At 43.7% G+C, this 21,047-nt stretch overlaps 1 protein-coding gene across 1 annotated transcript in view; it reads right to left on the bottom strand.

The window, feature by feature from the left end:
* Positions 1 to 17,341, bottom strand: part of LOC102807779 (uncharacterized) — a 28,960-nt gene extending 11,619 nt beyond the window's left edge. The window contains exon 1 of the mRNA XM_078013316.2: positions 17,125 to 17,341. Within this exon, the coding sequence (XP_077869442.2) occupies positions 17,125 to 17,224 (100 nt within the window). The 5' untranslated portion in view covers positions 17,225 to 17,341. The remainder of the gene's footprint in view (positions 1 to 17,124) is intronic.
* Between the last annotated feature and the right edge of the window lie 3,706 nt (positions 17,342 to 21,047).

Genomic DNA, 21,047 nt, shown 5'->3' with positions numbered 1-21,047 from the left:
AGGTTTGGACGTTTATATTCGTGAAGTAGACTGACTCTCACAGACGTGGTACAGACTGGTGGTAAGGTTTGGACAATTATATTGAGAAGCTGACTGACTCTCACAAACGTGGTGCAGGCTGATGGTAAAGTATGGACAGTTATATTTGTGAAGTAGACTGACTCACACAGACGGGGTGTATGCTGGTGGTAAGGTTTGGATAGTTATATTCGTGAAGTAGACTAACTCCCACAGACGGTGTGTAGGCTGGTGGTAAGGTTTGGACAGTTATATTTGTGAAGTAGACTGACTCTCACAGACGGGGTGCAGGCTGGTGGTAAGGTTTGGACAGTTATATTTGTGATGTAGACTGACTCTCACAGATGGGGTGCAGGCTGGTGGTAAGGTTTGGACAGTTATATTTGTGAAGTAGACTGACTCTCACAGACGGGGTGCAGGCTGGTGGTAAGGTTTGGACAGTTATATTTGTGATGTAGACTGACTCTCACAGATGGGGTGCAGGCTGGTGGTAAGGTTTGGACAGTTATATTTGTGAAGTAGACTGACCCTCACAGACGTGGTGCATGCTGGTGGTAAGGTTTGGACAGTTATATTCGTGACGTAGACTGACTCTCACAGACGGGGTGCAGGCTGGTGGTAAGGTTTGGATAGTTATATTCGTGAAGTAGACTAACTCCCACAGACGGGGTGTAGGCTGGTGGTAAGGTTTGGACAGTTATATTCGTGACGTTGACTGACTCTCACAGACGGGGTGCAGGCTGGTGGTAAGGTTTGGACAGTTATATTCGTGACATAGACCGACTCTCACAGACGGGGTGCAGGCTGGTGGTAATGTTTGGACAGTTATATTCGTGACATAGACTGACTCTCACAGACGGGGTGCATGCTGATGGTAAGGTTTGGACAGTTATATTCGTGACATAGACTGACTCTCACAGACGGGGTGCATGCTGATGGTAAGGTTTGGACAGTTATATTCGTGACATAGACTGACTCTCACAAACGGGGTGCAGGCTGGTGGTAAGGTTTGGACAGTTATATTTGTGAAGTAGACTGACTCTCACAAACGTGGTGCAGACTGATGGTAAAGTTTGGACAGTTATATTTGTGAAGTAGACTGGCTCTCACAGACGGGGTGCATGCTGATGGTAAAGTTTGGACAGTTATATTCGTGACGTAGACTGACTCTCACAGATGGGGTGCAGGCTGGTGGTAACATTTGGACAGTTATATTCGTGAAGTAGACTGACTCTCACAGACGTGGTGCAGGCTGATGGCAAAGTTTTGACAGTTATATTCGTGAAGCAGACTGACTCTCACAGACGGGGTGCAGGCTGGTGGTACGGTTTGGACAGTTATACTCGTGAAGCAAACTGACTCTCTAAAACATGGTGCAGGCTGATGGTAAAGTTTGGACAGTTATATTTGTGAAGTAGACTGACTCACACAGACGGGGTGTACGCTGGTGGTAAGTTTTGGACAGTTACATTCATGAAGCAGACTGACTCTCACGGACGAGGTGGAGGCTGATGGTAAGGTTTGGACAGTTACATTCATGAAGCAGACTGACTCTCACAGATGGGGTGCAGGCTGGTGGTAAGGTTTGGACAGTTATATTTGTGACGTAGACTGACTCTCACAGACGGGTTGCAGGCTGGTGGTAAGGTTTGGACAGTTATATTCGTGAAGCAGACTGACTCTCACAGACGTAGTGCATGCTGGTGGTAAGGTTTGGACAGTTATATTCGTGAAGAAGACTGACTCTCACAGACGGGGTGGAGGCTGATGGCAAGGTTTGGACAGTTATATTCGTGAAGCAGACTGGCTCTCACAGAGATGGTGCAGGCTGATAGCAAGGTTTGGACAGTTACATTCGTGAAGCAGACTGACTCTCTAAAACGTGGTGCAGGCTGATGGTAAGGTTTGGACAGTTATATTCCTGAAGTAGACTTACTCCCACAGACGGGGTGCAGGCTGGTGGTAAGATTTGAACAGTTATATTTGTGAAGTAGACTGACTCTCACAGACGTGGTGCATGCTGATGGTAAAGTTTGGACAGTTATATTTGTGAATCAGACTGACTCCCACAGCTGTAGTGCATGCTGGTGGTAAGGTTTGGACAGTTATATTCGTGACGTAGACTGACTCTCACAGATGGGGTGCAGGCTGGTGGTAAGGTTTGGACAGTTATATTTGTGAAGTAGACTGACTCTCACAAACGTGGTGCAGGCTGATGGTAAAGTTTGAACAGTTGTATTTGTGAAGTAGATTGACTCTCAAAGACGTGGTGCAGGCTGATGGCAAGGTTTGGACGGTTATATTTGTGAAGTAGACTGACTCACACAGACGGGGTGTATGCTGGTGGTAAGGTTTGGACAGTTACATTCATGAAGCAGTCTGACTCTCACAGACGGGGTGCAGGCTGGTGGTAAGGTTTGGACAGTTATATTCGTGACGTAGACTGACTCTCACAGATGGGTTGCAGGCTGGTGGTAAGGTTTGGACAGTTATATTCGTGAAGCAGACTGACTCTCACAGACGTAGTGCATGCTGGTGGTAAGGTTTGGACAGCTATATTCGTGAAGCAAACTGACTCTCTAAAACGTGGTGCAGGCTGATGGTAAAGTTTGGACAGTTATATTTGTGAAGTAGACTGACTCACACAGACGGGGTGTACGCTGGTGGTAAGTTTTGGACAGTTACATTCATGAAGCAGACTGACTCTCACAGACGAGGTGGAGGCTGAGAGTAAGGTTTGGACAGTTACATTCATGAAGCAGACTGACTCTCACAGACGGGGTGCAGGCTGGTGGTAAGGTTTGGACAGTTATATTCGTGACGTAGACTGACTCTCACAGACGGGTTGCAGGCTGGTGGTAAGGTTTGGACAGTTATATTCGTGAAGCAGACTGACTCTCACAGATGTAGTGCATGCTGGTGGTAAGGTTTGGACAGTTATATTCGTGAAGAAGACTGACTCTCACAGACGGGGTGGAGGCTGATGGCAAGGTTTGGACAGTTATATTCGTGAAGCAGACTGGCTCTCACAGAGATGGTGCAGGCTGATAGCAAGGTTTGGACAGTTACATTCGTGAAGCAGACTGACTCTCTAAAACGTGGTGCAGGCTGATGGTAAGGTTTGGACAGTTATATTCCTGAAGTAGACTTACTCCCACAGACGGGGTGCAGGCTGGTGGTAAGATTTGAACAGTTATATTTGTGAAGTAGACTGACTCTCACAGACGTGGTGCATGCTGATGGTAAAGTTTGGACAGTTATATTTGTGAATCAGACTGACTCCCAAGGCTGTAGTGCATGCTGGTGGTAAGGTTTGGACAGTTATATTCGTGACGTAGACTGACTCTCACAGATGGGGTGCAGGCTGGTGGTAAGGTTTGGACAGTTATATTTGTGAAGTAGACTGACTCTCACAAACGTGGTGCAGGCTGATGGTAAAGTTTGGACAGTTGTATTTGTGAAGTAGACTGACTCTCACAGACGGGTTGCAGGCTGGTGGTAAGGTTTGGACAGTTATATTCGTGAAGCAGACTGACTCTCACAGACGAGGTGGAGGCTGATGGTAAGGTTTGGACAGTTACATTCATGAAGCAGACTGACTCTCACAGACGGGGTGCAGGCTGGTGGTAAGGTTTGGACAGTTATATTCGTGACGTAGACTGACTCTCACAGACGGGTTGCAGGCTGGTGGTAAGGTTTGGACAGTTATATTCGTGAAGCAGACTGACTCTCACAGACGTAGTGCATGCTGATGGTAAGGTTTGGACAGTTATATTCGTGACATAGACCGACTCTCACAGACGGGGTGCAGGCTGGTGGTAATGTTTGGACAGTTATATTCGTGACATAGACTGACTCTCACAGACGGGGTGCATGCTGATGGTAAGGTTTGGACAGTTATATTCGTGACATAGACTGACTCTCACAAACGGGGTGCAGGCTGGTGGTAAGGTTTGGACAGTTATATTTGTGAAGTAGACTGACTCTCACAAACGTGGTGCAGACTGATGGTAAAGTTTGGACAGTTATATTTGTGAAGTAGACTGGCTCTCACAGACGGGGTGCATGCTGATGGTAAAGTTTGGACAGTTATATTCGTGACGTAGACTGACTCTCACATATGGGGTGCAGGCTGGTGGTAACATTTGGACAGTTATATTCGTGAAGTAGACTGACTCTCACAGACGTGGTGCAGGCTGATGGCAAAGTTTTGACAGTTATATTCGTGAAGCAGACTGGCTCTCACAGAGATGGTGCAGGCTGATAGCAAGGTTTGGACAGTTACATTCGTGAAGCAGACTGACTCTCTAAAACGTGGTGCAGGCTGATGGTAAGGTTTGGACAGTTATATTCCTGAAGTAGACTTACTCCCACAGACGGGGTGCAGGCTGGTGGTAAGATTTGAACAGTTATATTTGTGAAGTAGACTGACTCTCACAGACGTGGTGCATGCTGATGGTAAAGTTTGGACAGTTATATTTGTGAATCAGACTGACTCCCACAGCTGTAGTGCATGCTGGTGGTAAGGTTTGGACAGTTATATTCGTGACATAGACTGACTCTCACAGACGGGGTGCATGCTGATGGTAAGGTTTGGACAGTTATATTCGTGACGTAGACTGACTCTCACAGACGGGTTGCAGGCTGGTGGTAAGGTTTGGACAGTTATATTCGTGAAGCAGACTGACTCTCACAGACGTAGTGCATGCTGGTGGTAAGGTTTGGACAGTTATATTCGTGAAGTAGATTACCTCTCACAGATGGGGTGCAGGCTGGTGGTAAGGTTTGAAGAGTTATATTCGTGACGTAGACTGACTCTCACAGATGGGTTGCAGGCTGGTGGTAAGGTTTGGACAGTTATATTCGTGAAGCAGACTGACTCTCACAGACGTAGTGCATGCTGGTGGTAAGGTTTGGACAGTTATATTCGTGAAGTAGACTGACTCTCACAGATGGGGTGGAGGCTGATGGCAAGGTTTGGACAGTTATATTCGTGAAGCAGACTGGCTCTCACAGAGATGGTGCAGGCTGATGGCAAGGTTTGGACAGTTACATTCGTGAAGCAGACTGACTCTCTAAAACGTGGTGCAGGCTGATGGTAAGGTTTGGACAGTTATATTCCTGAAGTAGACTTACTCCCACAGACGGGGTGCAGGCTGGTGGTAAGGTTTGAACAGTTATATTTGTGAAGTAGACTGACTCTCACAGACGTGGTGCATGCTGATGGTAAAGTTTGGACAGTTATATTTGTGAATCAGACTGACTCCCACAGCTGTAGTGCATGCTGGTGGTAAGGTTTGAACAGTTATATTCGTGACGTAGACTGACTCTCACAGATGGGGTGCAGGCTGGTGGTAAGGTTTGGACAGTTATATTCGTGAAGTAGACTGACTCTCACAGACGGGGTGGAAGCTGATGGCAAGGTTTGGACAGTTATATTCGTGAAGCAGACTGGCTCTCACAGAGATGGTGCAGGCTGATAGCAAGGTTTGGACAGTTACATTCGTGAAGCAGACTGACTCTCTAAAACGTGGTGCAGGCTGATGGTAAGGTTTGGACAGTTATATTCCTGAAGTAGACTTACTCCCACAGACGGGGTGCAGGCTGGTGGTAAGATTTGAACAGTTATATTTGTGAAGTAGACTGACTCTCACAGACGTGGTGCATGCTGATGGTAAAGTTTGGACAGTTATATTTGTGAATCAGACTGACTCCCACAGCTGTAGTGCATGCTGGTGGTAAGGTTTGGACAGTTATATTCGTGACGTAGACTGACTCTCACAGATGGGGTGCAGGCTGGTGGTAAGGTTTGGACAGTTATATTTGTGAAGTAGACTGACTCTCACAAACGTGGTGCAGGCTGATGGTAAAGTTTGGACAGTTGTATTTGTGAAGTAGATTGACTCTCAAAGACGTGGTGCAGGCTGATGGCAAGGTTTGGACGGTTATATTTGTGAAGTAGACTGACTCACACAGACGGGGTGTATGCTGGTGGTAAGGTTTGGACAGTTACATTCATGAAGCAGACTGACTCTCACAGACGGGGTGCAGACTGGTGGTAAGGTTTGGACAGTTATATTCGTGACGTAGACTGACTCACACAGACGGGGTGTACGCTGGTGGTAAGTTTTGGACAGTTATATTCGTGAAGCAAACTGACTCTCTAAAACGTGGTGCAGGCTGATGGTAAAGTTTGGACAGTTATATTTGTGAAGTAGACTGACTCACACAGACGGGGTGTACGCTGGTTGTAAGTTTTGGACAGTTACATTCATGAAGCAGACTGACTCTCACAGACGAGGTGGAGGCTGATGGTAAGGATTGTACAGTTACATTCATGAAGCAGACTGACTCTCACAGACGGGGTGCAGGCTGGTGGTAAGGTTTGGACAGTTATATTCGTGACGTAGATTGACTCTCACAGACGGGTTGCAGGCTGGTGGTAAGGTTTGGACAGTTATATTCGTGAAGCAGACTGACTCTCACAGACGTAGTGCATGCTGGTGGTAATGTTTGGACAGTTATATTCGTGAAGAAGACTGACTCTCACAGACGGGGTGGAGGCTGATGGCAAGGTTTGGACAGTTATATTCATGAAGCAGACTGACTCTCACAGACGAGGTGGAGGCTGATGGTAAGGATTGGACAGTTACATTCATGAAGCAGACTGACTCTCACAGACGGGGTGCAGGCTGGTGGTAAGGTTTGGACAGTTATATTCGTGACGTAGATTGACTCTCACAGACGGGTTGCAGGCTGGTGGTAAGGTTTGGACAGTTATATTCGTGAAGCAGACTGACTCTCACAGACGTAGTGCATGCTGGTGGTAATGTTTGGACAGTTATATTCGTGAAGAAGACTGATTCTCACAGACGGGGTGGAGGCTGATGGCAAGGTTTGGACAGTTATATTCGTGAAGCAGACTGGCTCTCACAGAGATGGTGCAGGCTGATAGCAAGGTTTGGACAGTTACATTCGTGAAGCAGACTGACTCTCTAAAACGTGGTGCAGGCTGATGGTAAGGTTTGGACAGTTATATTCCTGAAGTAGACTTACTCCCACAGACGTGGTGCAGGCTGGTGGTAAGGTTTGAACAGTTATATTTGTGAAGTAGACTGACTCCCACAGCTGTAGTGCATGCTGGTGGTAAAGTTTGGACAGTTATATTTGTGAATCAGACTGACTCCCACAGCTGTAGTGCATGCTGGTGGTAAGGTTTGGACAGTTATATTCGTGACGTAGACTGACTCTCACAGATGGGGTGCAGGCTGGTGGTAAGGTTTGGACAGTTATATTTGTGAAGTAGACTGACTCTCACAAACGTGGATCAGGCTGATGGTAAAGTTTGGACAGTTGTATTTGTGAAGTAGATTGACTCTCAAAGACGTGGTGCAGGCTGATGGCAAGGTTTGGACGGTTATATTTGTGAAGTAGACTGACTCACACAGACAGGGTGTATGCTGGTGGTAAGGTTTGGACAGTTACATTCATGAAGCAGACTGACTCTCACAGACGGGGTGCAGGCTGATGGTAAGGTTTGGACAGTTATATTCGTGACATAGACCGACTCTCACAGACGGGGTGCAGGCTGGTGGTAATGTTTGGACTGTTATATTCGTGACATAGACTGACTCTCACAGACGGGGTGCATGCTGATGGTAAGGTTTGGACAGTTATATTCGTGACATAGACTGACTCTCACAAACGGGGTGCAGGCTGGTGGTAAGGTTTGGACAGTTATATTTGTGAAGTAGACTGACTCTCACAAACGTGGTGCAGACTGATGGTAAAGTTTGGACAGTTATATTTGTGAAGTAGACTGGCTCTCACAGACGGGGTGCATGCTGATGGTAAAGTTTGGACAGTTATATTCGTGACGTAGACTGACTCTCACAGATGGGGTGCAGGCTGGTGGTAACATTTGGACAGTTATATTCGTGAAGTAGACTGACTCTCACAGACGTGGTGCAGGCTGATGGCAAAGTTTTGACAGTTATATTCGTGAAGCAGACTGGCTCTCACAGAGATGGTGCAGGCTGATAGCAAGGTTTGGACAGTTACATTCGTGAAGCAGACTGACTCTCTAAAACGTGGTGCAGGCTGATGGTAAGGTTTGGACAGTTATATTCCTGAAGTAGACTTACTCCCACAGACGGGGTGCAGGCTGGTGGTAAGATTTGAACAGTTATATTTGTGAAGTAGACTGACTCTCACAGATGTGGTGCATGCTGATGGTAAAGTTTGGACAGTTATATTTGTGAATCAGACTGACTCCCACAGCTGTAGTGCATGCTGGTGGTAAGGTTTGGACAGTTATATTCGTGACATAGACTGACTCTCACAGACGGGGTGCATGCTGATGGTAACGTTTGGACAGTTATATTCGTGACGTAGACTGACTCTCACAGACGGGTTGCAGGCTGGTGGTAAGGTTTGGACAGTTATATTCGTGAAGCAGACTGACTCTCACAGACGTAGTGCATGCTGGTGGTAAGGTTTGGACAGTTATATTCGTGAAGAAGACTGACTCTCACAGACGGGGTGGAAGCTGATGGCAAGGTTTGGACAGTTATATTCGTGAAGCAGACTGGCTCTCACAGAGATGGTGCAGGCTGATAGCAAGGTTTGGACAGTTACATTCGTGAAGCAGACTGACTCTCTAAAACGTGGTGCAGGCTGATGGTAAGGTTTGGACAGTTATATTCCTGAAGTAGACTTACTCCCACAGACGGGGTGCAGGCTGGTGGTAAGATTTGAACAGTTATATTTGTGAAGTAGACTGACTCTCACAGACGTGGTGCATGCTGATGGTAAAGTTTGGACAGTTATATTTGTGAATCAGACTGACTCCCACAGCTGTAGTGCATGCTGGTGGTAAGGTTTGGACAGTTATATTCGTGACGTAGACTGACTCTCACAGATGGGGTGCAGGCTGGTGGTAAGGTTTGGACAGTTATATTTGTGAAGTAGACTGACTCTCACAAACGTGGTGCAGGCTGATGGTAAAGTTTGGACAGTTGTATTTGTGAAGTAGATTGACTCTCAAAGACGTGGTGCAGGCTGATGGCAAGGTTTGGACGGTTATATTTGTGAAGTAGACTGACTCACACAGACGGGGTGTATGCTGGTGGTAAGGTTTGGACAGTTACATTCATGAAGCAGACTGACTCTCACAGACGGGGTGCAGGCTGGTGGTAAGGTTTGGACAGTTATATTCGTGACGTAGACTGACTCACACAGACGGGGTGTACGCTGGTGGTAAGTTTTGGACAGTTATATTCGTGAAGCAAACTGACTCTCTAAAACGTGGTGCAGGCTGATGGTAAAGTTTGGACAGTTATATTTGTGAAGTAGACTGACTCACACAGACGGGGTGTACGCTGGTTGTAAGTTTTGGACAGTTACATTCATGAAGCAGACTGACTCTCACAGACGAGGTGGAGGCTGATGGTAAGGATTGGACAGTTACATTCATGAAGCAGACTGACTCTCACAGACGGGGTGCAGGCTGGTGGTAAGGTTTGGACAGTTATATTCGTGACGTAGATTGACTCTCACAGACGGGTTGCAGGCTAGTGGTAAGGTTTGGACAGTTATATTCGTGAAGCAGACTGACTCTCACAGACGTAGTGCATGCTGGTGGTAATGTTTGGACAGTTATATTCGTGAAGAAGACTGACTCTCACAGACGGGGTGGAGGCTGATGGCAAGGTTTGGACAGTTATATTCGTGAAGCAGACTGGCTCTCACAGAGATGGTGCAGGCTGATAGCAAGGTTTGGACAGTTACATTCGTGAAGCAGACTGACTCTCTAAAACGTGGTGCAGGCTGATGGTAAGGTTTGGACAGTTATATTCCTGAAGTAGACTTACTCCCACAGACGTGGTGCAGGCTGGTGGTAAGGTTTGAACAGTTATATTTGTGAAGTAGACTGACTCCCACAGCTGTAGTGCATGCTGGTGGTAAAGTTCGGACAGTTATATTTGTGAATCAGACTGACTCCCACAGCTGTAGTGCATGCTGGTGGTAAGGTTTGGACAGTTATATTCGTGACGTAGACTGACTCTCACAGATGGGGTGCAGGCTGGTGGTAAGGTTTGGACAGTTATATTTGTGAAGTAGACTGACTCTCACAAACGTAGTGCAGGCTGATGGTAAAGTTTGGACAGTTGTATTTGTGAAGTAGATTGACTCTCAAAGACGTGGTGCAGGCTGATGGCAAGGTTTGGACGGTTATATTTGTGAAGTAGACTGACTCACACAGACAGGGTGTATGCTGGTGGTAAGGTTTGGACAGTTACATTCATGAAGCAGACTGACTCTCACAGACGGGGTGCAGGCTGGTGGTAAGGTTTGGACAGTTATATTCGTGACGTAGACTGACTCTCACAGATGGGTTGCAGGCTGGTGGTAAGGTTTGGACAGTTATATTCGTGAAGCAGACTGACTCTCACAGACGTAGTGCATGCTGGTGGTAAGGTTTGGACAGTTATATTCGTGAAGTAGACTGACTCTCACAGATGGGGTTGAGGCTGATGGCAAGGTTTGGACAGTTATATTCGTGAAGCAGACTGGCTCTCACAGAGATGGTGCAGGCTGATGGCAAGGTTTGGACAGTTACATTCGTGAAGCAGACTGACTCTCTAAAACGTGGTGCAGGCTGATGGTAAGGTTTGGACAGTTATATTCCTGAAGTAGACTTACTCCCACAGACGTGGTGCAGTCTGGTGGTAAGGTTTGAACAGTTATATTTGTGAAGTAGACTGACTCCCACAGCTGTAGTGCATGCTGGTGGTAAGGTTTGGACAGTTATATTCGTGACGTAGACTGACTCTCACAGATGGGGTGCAGGCTGGTGGTAAGGTTTGGACAGTTATATTCGTGAAGTAGACTGACTCTCACAGACGGGGTGCAGGCTGATGGTAAAGTTTGGACAGTTATATTTGTGAAGTAGACTGGCTCTCACAGACGGGGTGTACGCTGGTGGTAAGTTTTGGACAGTTACATTCATGAAGCAGACTGACTCTCACAGACGAGGTGGAGGCTGATGGTAAGGTTTGGACAGTTACATTCATGAAGCAGACTGACTCTCACAGACGGGGTGCAGGCTGGTGGTAAGGTTTGGACAGTTATATTCGTGACGTAGACTGACTCTCACAGACGGGTTGCAGGCTGGTGGTAAGGTTTGGACAGTTATATTCGTGAAGCAGACTGACTCTCACAGACGTAGTGCATGCTGGTGGTAAGGTTTGGACAGTTATATTCGTGAAGAAGACTGACTCTCACAGACGGGGTGGAGGCTGATGGCAAGGTTTGGACAGTTATATTCGTGAAGCAGACTGGCTCTCACAGAGATGGTGCAGGCTGATAGCAAGGTTTGGACAGTTACATTCGTGAAGCAGACTGACTCTCTAAAACGTGGTGCAGGCTGATGGTAAGGTTTGGACAGTTATATTCCTGAAGTAGACTTACTCCCACAGACGGGGTGCAGGCTGGTGGTAAGATTTGAACAGTTATATTTGTGAAGTAGACTGACTCTCACAGACGTGGTGCATGCTGATGGTAAAGTTTGGACAGTTATATTTGTGAATCAGACTGACTCCCACAGCTGTAGTGCATGCTGGTGGTAAGGTTTGGACAGTTATATTCGTGACGTAGACTGACTCTCACAGATGGGGTGCAGGCTGGTGGTAAGGTTTGGACAGTTATATTTGTGAAGTAGACTGACTCTCACAAACGTGGTGCAGGCTGATGGTAAAGTTTGGACAGTTGTATTTGTGAAGTAGATTGACTCTCAAAGACGTGGTGCAGGCTGATGGCAAGGTTTGGACGGTTATATTTGTGAAGTAGACTGACTCACACAGACGGAGTGTATGCTGGTGGTAAGGTTTGGACAGTTACATTCATGAAGCAGACTGACTCTCACAGACGGGGTGCAGGCTGGTGGTAAGGTTTGGACAGTTATATTCATGACGTAGACTGACTCTCACAGATGGGTTGCAGGCTGGTGGTAAGGTTTGGACAGTTATATTCGTGAAGCAGACTGACTCTCACAGACATAGTGCATGCTGGTGGTAAGGTTTGGACAGTTATATTCGTGAAGTAGACTGACTCTCACAGATGGGGTGGAGGCTGGTGGCAAGGTTTGGACAGTTATATTCGTGAAGCAGACTGGCTCTCACAGAGATGGTGCAGGCTGATGGCAAGGTTTGGACAGTTACATTCGTGAAGCAGACTGACTCTCTAAAACGTGGTGCAGGCTGATGGTAAGGTTTGGACAGTTATATTCGTGAAGTAGACTGACTCTCACAGATGGGGTGGAGGCTGGTGGCAAGGTTTGGACAGTTATATTCGTGAAGCAGACTGGCTCTCACAGAGATGGTGCAGGCTGATGGCAAGGTTTGGACAGTTACATTCGTGAAGCAGACTGACTCTCTAAAACGTGGTGCAGGCTGATGGTAAGGTTTGGACAGTTATATTCCTGAAGTAGACTTACTCCCACAGACGGGGTGCAGGCTGGTGGTAAGGTTTGAACAGTTATATTTGTGAAGTAGACTGACTCCCACAGCTGTAGTGCATGCTGGTGGTAAGGTTTGGACAGTTATATTCGTGACGTAGACTGACTCTCACAGATGGGGTGCAGGCTGGTGGTAAGGTTTGGACAGTTATATTCGTGAAGTAGACTGACTCTCACAGACGGGGTGCAGGCTGATGGTAAAGTTTGGACAGTTATATTTGTGAAGTAGACTGGCTCTCACAGACGGGTTGCATGCTGGTGGTAAGTTTTGGACAGTTATATTCGTGAAGTAGATTAACTCTCACAGACGGGGTGCAGGCTGGTGGTAAGATTTGAACAGATATATTCGTGAAGTAGACTGACTCTCACAGACGGGGTGCATGCTGGTGATAAGGTTTGGACAGTTTTTTTCGTGAAGTAGACTAACCATCACAGACGGGGTGGAGGCTGATGGTAAGGTTTGGACAGATATATTCGTGAAGTAGCCTGACTCTCACAGACGGGGTGCAGGATGGTAGTAAGGTTTGGACAGTTGTATTCGTGAAGTAGATTACCTCTCACAGATGGGGTGCAGGCTGGTGGTAAGGTGTGAACAGTTATATTCGTGACGTAGACTGACTCTCACAGACGGGTTGCAGGCTGGTGGTAAGGTTTGGACAGTTATATTCGTGAAGCAGACTGACTCTCACAGACGTAGTGCATGCTGGTGGTAAGGTTTGGACAGTTATATTCGTGAAGTAGACTGACTCTCACAGATGGGGTGGAGGCTGATGGCAAGGTTTGGACAGTTATATTCGTGAAGCAGACTGGCTCTCACAGAGATGGTGCAGGCTGATGGCAAGGTTTGGACAGTTACATTCGTGAAGCAGACTGACTCTCTAAAACGTGGTGCAGGCTGATGGTAAGGTTTGAACAGCTATATTTGTGAAGTAGACTGACTCCCACAGCTGTAGTGCATGCTGGTGGTAAGGTTTGGACAGTTATATTCGTGACGTAGACTGACTCTCACAGATGGGGTGCAGGCTGGTGGTAAGGTTTGGACAGTTATATTCGTGAAGTAGACTGACTCTCACAGACGGGGTGCAGGCTGATGGTAAAGTTTGGACAGTTATATTTGTGAAGTAGACTGGCTCTCACAGATGGGTTGCATGCTGGTGGTAAGTTTTGGACAGTTATATTCGTGAAGTAGATTAACTCTCACAGACGGGGTGCAGGCTGGTGGTAAGATTTGAACAGATATATTCGTGAAGTAGACTGACTCTCACAGACGGGGTGCATGCTGGTGATAAGGTTTGGACAGTTTTTTTCGTGAAGTAGACTAACCATCACAGACGGGGTGGAGGCTGATGGTAAGGTTTGGACAGATATATTCTTGAAGTAGCCTGACTCTCACAGACGGGGTGCAGGATGGTAGTAAGGTTTGGACAGTTGTATTCGTGAAGTAGATTACCTCTCACAGATGGGGTGCAGGCTGGTGGTAAGGTTTGAAGAGTTATATTCGTGACGTAGACTGACTCTCACAGATGGGTTGCAGGCTGGTGGTAAGGTTTGGACAGTTATATTCGTGAAGCAGACTGACTCTCACAGACGTAGTGCATGCTGGTGGTAAGGTTTGGACAGTTATATTCGTGAAGTAGACTGACTCTCACAGATGGGGTGGAGGCTGATGGCAAGGTTTGGACAGTTATATTCGTGAAGCAGACTGGCTCTCACAGAGATGGTGCAGGCTGATGGCAAGGTTTGGACAGTTACATTCGTGAAGCAGACTGACTCTCTAAAACGTGGTGCAGGCTGATGGTAAGGTTTGGACAGTTATATTCCTGAAGTAGACTTACTCCCACAGACGGGGTGCAGGCTGGTGGTAAGGTTTGAACAGTTATATTTGTGAAGTAGACTGACTCTCACAGACGTGGTGCATGCTGATGGTAAAGTTTGGACAGTTATATTTGTGAATCAGACTGACTCCCACAGCTGTAGTGCATGCTGGTGGTAAGGTTTGAACAGTTATATTCGTGACGTAGACTGACTCTCACAGATGGGGTGCAGGCTGGTGGTAAGGTTTGGACAGTTATATTCGTGAAGTAGACTGACTCTCACAGACGGGGTGCAGGCTGATGGTAAAGTTTGGACAGTTATATTTGTGAAGTAGACTGGCTCTCACAGACGGGTTGCATGCTGGTGGTAAGTTTTGGACAGTTATATTCGTGAAGTAGATTAACTCTCACAGACGGGGTGCAGGCTGGTGGTAAGATTTGAACAGATATATTCGTGAAGTAGACTGACTCTCACAGACGGGGTGCATGCTGGTGATAAGGTTTGGACAGTTTTTTTCGTGAAGTAGACTAACCATCACAGACGGGGTGGAGGCTGATGGTAAGGTTTGGACAGATATATTCGTGAAGTAGCCTGACTCTCACAGACGGGGTGCAGGCTGGTAGTAAGGTTTGGACAGTTGTATTCGTGAAGTAGATTACCTCTCACAGATGGGGTGCAGGCTGGTGGTAAGGTTTGAACAGTTATATTCGTGAAGTAAATTAACTCTCACAGACGGGGTGCAGACTGGTGGTAAAGTTTGTACAGTTATATTCGTGAAGTAGATTAACTCTCACAGACGGGGTGCATGCTGGTGGTAAGGTTTGGATAGTTGTATTCGTGAAGTAGATTACCTCTCACAGACGGGGTGCAGGCTGGTGGTAAGGTTTGGACAGTTATATTCGTGAAGTAGATTAACTCTCGCAGACGGGGTGCAGGCTGTTAGTAAGGTTTGGACAGAGTTATATTCGTGAAGTAGACTAACTCTCACAGACGGGGTGCAGGCTGGTGGTAAGGTTTGGACAGTTTTTTTCGTGAAGTAGACTAACTCTCACAGACGGGGTGCAGGCTGGTGGTAAGGTTTGGACACAGTTATATTCGTGAAGTAGATTAACTCTCACAGATGGGGTGCATGCGGTGGTAAGGTTTGGACAGTTGTATTCGTGAAGTAGAATACCTCTCACAGACGGGGTGCAGGCTGGTGGTAAGTTTTGGACAGTAATATTCGTGAAGTAGACTGACTTTCACAGACGTCTATGAATAACTCACTTGATTATTCTTCCATTTTTACAAACGATAGTACTTACTAATTATTAATCAAGATGTTACATATATTCATATATATTTCTCATAATTGTATACAACTTCTAATTGTTAAATGCAGTCATGCAAGTTGATTATTTGCACTTTCACCTGCGGGGCATTAGAGCTCCCTAGAAAAGATCATATAGTTCGCCCACTACATAAATACAAATGTCGATTATGTGAGCAATGGCCAGAATATCAATGAATACATTGTTTTCAAAATACACGATAACTTGTTCATTTTATGAATTTAAAATGCAATGACATAGGTAGGTATATTTATGGTAATGTACTACCTGAATGTTGTATGAACTGATAGTAGTACGTTTAAGGTACCACATTTTTACTATATTTAGTTGGTTTGTGTAACGCTCATTGCAAGTAATGGCATCGGAACTAGGGTTATAATGTAGATAGAGTTTTGGCAAATGTGTCTCAGTGGATTCCACATACTATCAATTTGCAGGCCACCAATCAGTAAAGCTAACAAAGCAACTTTGTTACAGCCATAATTCCTTTCATGGGTAGGACTGCTGGTTATGATATCTACTACATTGCTGGCTGAGTTTAAAACCACGTTGGTTCTTGGTGTAACAGACGTATTGAGTTAAATCCTATTGTTAATGCTTTGCTTTACGTATTGAATATAGTGTGTGAACTAATTGAAATTAACGAGTTAGTTTCAACCAAACAAGTTATTATCATATGTGTAGTCATTTAAAACATTTGATATGTGTGAAAGTATTTATTATTGCTTTAATTGTGAATGGTCATGTTTGGAAATAAAGGTGGAGAGGGGTCTTTGACCAGCAACTATGTCTGTATAGCAGATTAACACTAAATGAATTCCAAATAGAAATGTGGAGTAATCGTTCCTGGTAGCTGGTTCATCTCATTTGTATCATGGGTATACGTCTGCAATCGGGGAGCTTACGATGTTTGCTGTTATAATGACAAGTTGCAGTGATGAAAATTAGTGATGATCTGGTCAATGAACAAATTAGATTTACATTGATATACATGGAGACCTTCGTTCAATAATGTCAAGTATGCAGTGATAGTACTCGGGATGACTGGAATAATAATGACAATGTTTATGATATACCCGGCGTTTGCCAGTTCAATAATGACAAAGGTAAACACTCACCATAGAATCTTTGAGATTTTGTATCTGAGAAAAATATTATCTTTTTAAAAATCTGCCCATAATAGTTTGCTAGTGTAAAGTTGAATTATACTCTTGACAAATGAGCATTTGTTTTACTATGAATCACTCAAAATAGATTTTGGGGAAAATATTCTAAAATTATCTAGTATTTCACTATAAAAATGACACGTTGATATGTTGTTGGATAATGTCAAACACTGAACTAGTATATATTAACTACTTAATTCACAAACCATCGATTTCTCATACTATCGATTTTCCCCGCACAATAATCAATAAACTGAATAAATAAGAATTGCTTTACCTTGAGTGTACACAAATGAGATGCCGGTGGCTATAAACAGCAGCCAAATACATAAACTGGCAAACATGGAGTCGCCTGCAAACGCATAAACTATATCCATATATGAAATCAAGTCATGTACAAAGACGAGTTATTTGCTGTGAGAAATACTAGAATGTCAGTTCCAACGTGCATGGATACGTCCATCCCTCGTCACATGACCGCCGACCTTGTTAAATTATGCTGATTCCAGGGCTAATTTGCCTGTGGAAAAAAAAAGAAGAACATTTGAACATTTAGTATTACCAGCTGTAATATGAAGTATCTTGCAGCGCAGAAAGAGGGGATTACGTGCATAATTACTATTAAAGTTAAAGGCCGGTCACGGGGGTCGTTGCGACGTACCTTGTTCGAGATGGATTACATCTCTGCAATCATGTTACGACTAAGGTGCAAAAAAGTCACATAGAAAGTGCTGGCATAATCTCTCGAAATAATAGTCTGATCGTATCTACACAGCAGAGTATATTCGTCAGTCATTAACACTGAAATACTCATTTTCTTAAAAAATATATAATTCATGTTTGCTGTGTACACATTTTGAATGCACTTCGTGTGACGACTGCAAAATAGTTGAGAAAGAAAGAGAGAGAGAGAGAGAGTGCAGTGGATGTGCCACGTTTTTCATCGTACTCTATATGGCTTCATATATCAAATTAATATTGTTGCAAAATAAATATTAGCTTTTGATAGCGATGTTTGAGTAAAACACGCTGCGAAATATTAGCGTCAGAATTTGATACATCAGATGAAATCTAAGACAACGCTTCTTTGTATTGGTAATATAAACAGAGAATTTCTCATTTTAACAAGACACTGCTCGTGTCCACATTTGCATTTGCTGACACTATATATGTACAACGGCGTATAACACGAGAACATTCACAAGTATGAACGCCTAGCTGCACAGGTGGCAATTCTCCGGCGACTGTCTGAGTGTTCATTATGTACATTCGACAATACATCACACTGCATTCAAATTAATCGTCAAATATAGCTAAATGCATGTCAAGTATGATATTCTCGCACGACAATATTCACACATCATACAAATTGTTCATCAAATACGCCTGATCGTCTGCCACGTGTGACATGTAAACTTCTCAGTATATCGTACTTCATAAAAATTATTCATTAACTGCAGGTGAACACAACCATGTACGATATGAACAATTCTCATTTTATCAAACTAAGAAATAAATAAACACTGACAAATAAACACGCCATAATACGGTTGTTCGCTGAATATTTAGAATTACTCATCCCAGTGTGTGTCATAAATATATCAATGTCGTATGAAATGTCATTATTAGTAATATTGCCTGTATGGATATAACATGTCAAATTATTGATGATTGAATTACTCGTTAGTAACTAAACAATTCTAATATGTATTCCAAAACAGTTCTAAAAAAGTATTACTGTACATATACTTACTATGCAATCTGAGTTACTGATTAGTACATTTAGGTATATGCCATAGGCATACACAACAGACATAATTTAGCCACTTGACATTTAGTATAATGGTTAATTATTTATGTTACACACATTTCACATCAAAGTATGCGTGTTATATTAATACTATGCCTGACCCGATATACACAGAGTTTAGTCATTATTTTTGCAAAACGACAGACATTGCCCCGGACTATGAATAATTCCATGATGGTTTCATTTCCACGCTGTTTAGATGCGGTGACGCTAATACACATACGTATCATTGATAGACATTACATAACTTTGTCACCGATCGACATTACACGATTCTCATTGACAGAAATAAAACAACTTTGTGATATAAATGGCATAACTTTGCCATTGGTAGAATTGAAACAGCTTTCTCTCTGATAGAAGTGACGTGGCTCTCATTGATTTAACTGGCATGACTTCCTCACTGATCGAAATTACGTAGCAATCTCATTGATGAAAATAATACAGCTTTCTCTCTGACAGGTTTCGCATTAATAGATATAACAAATATTTAACTGATCGAAATTACTCACTGACTGTGCTTTCGCTTTGATTGTGATGTCTCAGTTTTCTGAATTATATACACCACTCAGCATTCTCACTGACAGTAAATACAGCCTTAATGATATTAAAAACGGCATAGTTGTCTCATTAATACGAATGACAGCTTACGTTTTCATTGAAATGATAGCTTTCACACTGATAAACATGGCATAGCTTTCTCAATGATAGAAATGGCATAGCTTACTCAAAGATAGAAATGACATAGCTTACTCAAAGGTAGAAATTACATTGCTTACTCAAGGATAGAAATGACATAGCTTACTCAAGGATAGAAATGACATAGCTTACTCAATGATAGAAATGACATAGCTTACTCAATGATAGAAATGACATGGCTTACTCAATGATAGAAATGACATAGCTTACTCAATGATAGAAATGACATAGCTTACTCAATGATAGAAATGATATAGCTTACTCAAGGATAGAAATGACATAGCTTACTCAAGGATAGAAATGACTTAGCTTACTCAAGGATAGAAATCACACAGTTTACTCAAGGATAGAAATGACATAGCTTACTCAATGATAGAAATGACATAGCTTACTCAAGGATAGAAATGACATAGCTTACTCAATGATAGAAATGACATAGCTTACTCAATGATAGAAATGACATAGCTTACTCAAGGATAGAAATGACATAGCTTACTCAATGATAGAAATGACATGGCTTACTCAATGATAGAAATGACATAGCTTACTCAATCATAGAAATGACATAGCTTACTCAATGATAGAAATGACATAGCTTACTCAATGATAGAAATGATATAGCTTACTCAAGGATAGAAATGACATAGCTTACTCAAGGATAGAAATGGCACAGCTTACTCAAGGATAGAAATGGCATAGCTTACTCAATGATAGAAATGACATAGCTTACTCAAGGATAGAAATGACATAGCTTACTCAATGATAGAAATGACATAGCTTACCCAATGATAGAAATGACATAGCTTACTCAATGATAGAAATGACATAGCTTACTCAATGATAGAAATGACATAGCTTACCCAAGGATAGAAATGACATAGCTTACTCAAGGATAGAAATGACATAGCTTACTCAATGATAGAAATGACATAGCTTACCCAAGGATAGAAATGGCATAGCTTACTCAACGATAGAAATGACATAGCTTACTCGAGGATAGAAATGACATAGCTTACTCAATGATAGAAATGGCATAGCTTACCCAAGGATAGAAATGGCATAGCTTACTCAACGATAGAAATGGCATAGCTTACCCAAGGATAGAAATGGCATAGCTTACTCAACGATAGAAATGGCATAGCTTACCCAAGGATAGAAATGGCATAACTTACTCAAGGATAGAAATGGCATAACTTACTCAAGGATAGAAATGACACAGCTTACTCAATGATAGAAATGACATAGCTTACCCAAGGATAGAAATGACATAGCTTACTCAAGGATAGAAATGGCATAGCTTACTCAATGATAGAAATGACATAGCTTACCCAAGGATATGAAATGGCATAGCTTACTCAATGATAGAAATGACATAGCTTACTCAATGATAGAAATGACATAGCTTACTCAAGGACAGAAATGGCATAGCTTACCCAAGGATAGAAATGGCATAGCTTACCCAAGGATAGAAATGACATAGCTTACCCAAGGATAGAAATTAAATGGCTTACTCAACGATAGAAATGACATAGCTTACTCAAGAATAGAAATGACACAGCTTACTCAAAGATAGAAATGACATAGCTTACTCAAGGATAGAAATGACATAGCTTACTCAAGGCTAGAAATGACATAGCTTACTCAATGATAGAAATGACATAGCTTACTCAATGATAGAAATGACATAGCTT

Source organism: Saccoglossus kowalevskii, chromosome 3 (assembly GCF_978046115.1).
Source record: "Saccoglossus kowalevskii chromosome 3, keSacKowa6.1, whole genome shotgun sequence".
Taxonomy (NCBI): Eukaryota; Metazoa; Hemichordata; class Enteropneusta; family Harrimaniidae; genus Saccoglossus; species Saccoglossus kowalevskii.
This window is presented reverse-complemented; position numbering and strand designations above follow the sequence as displayed.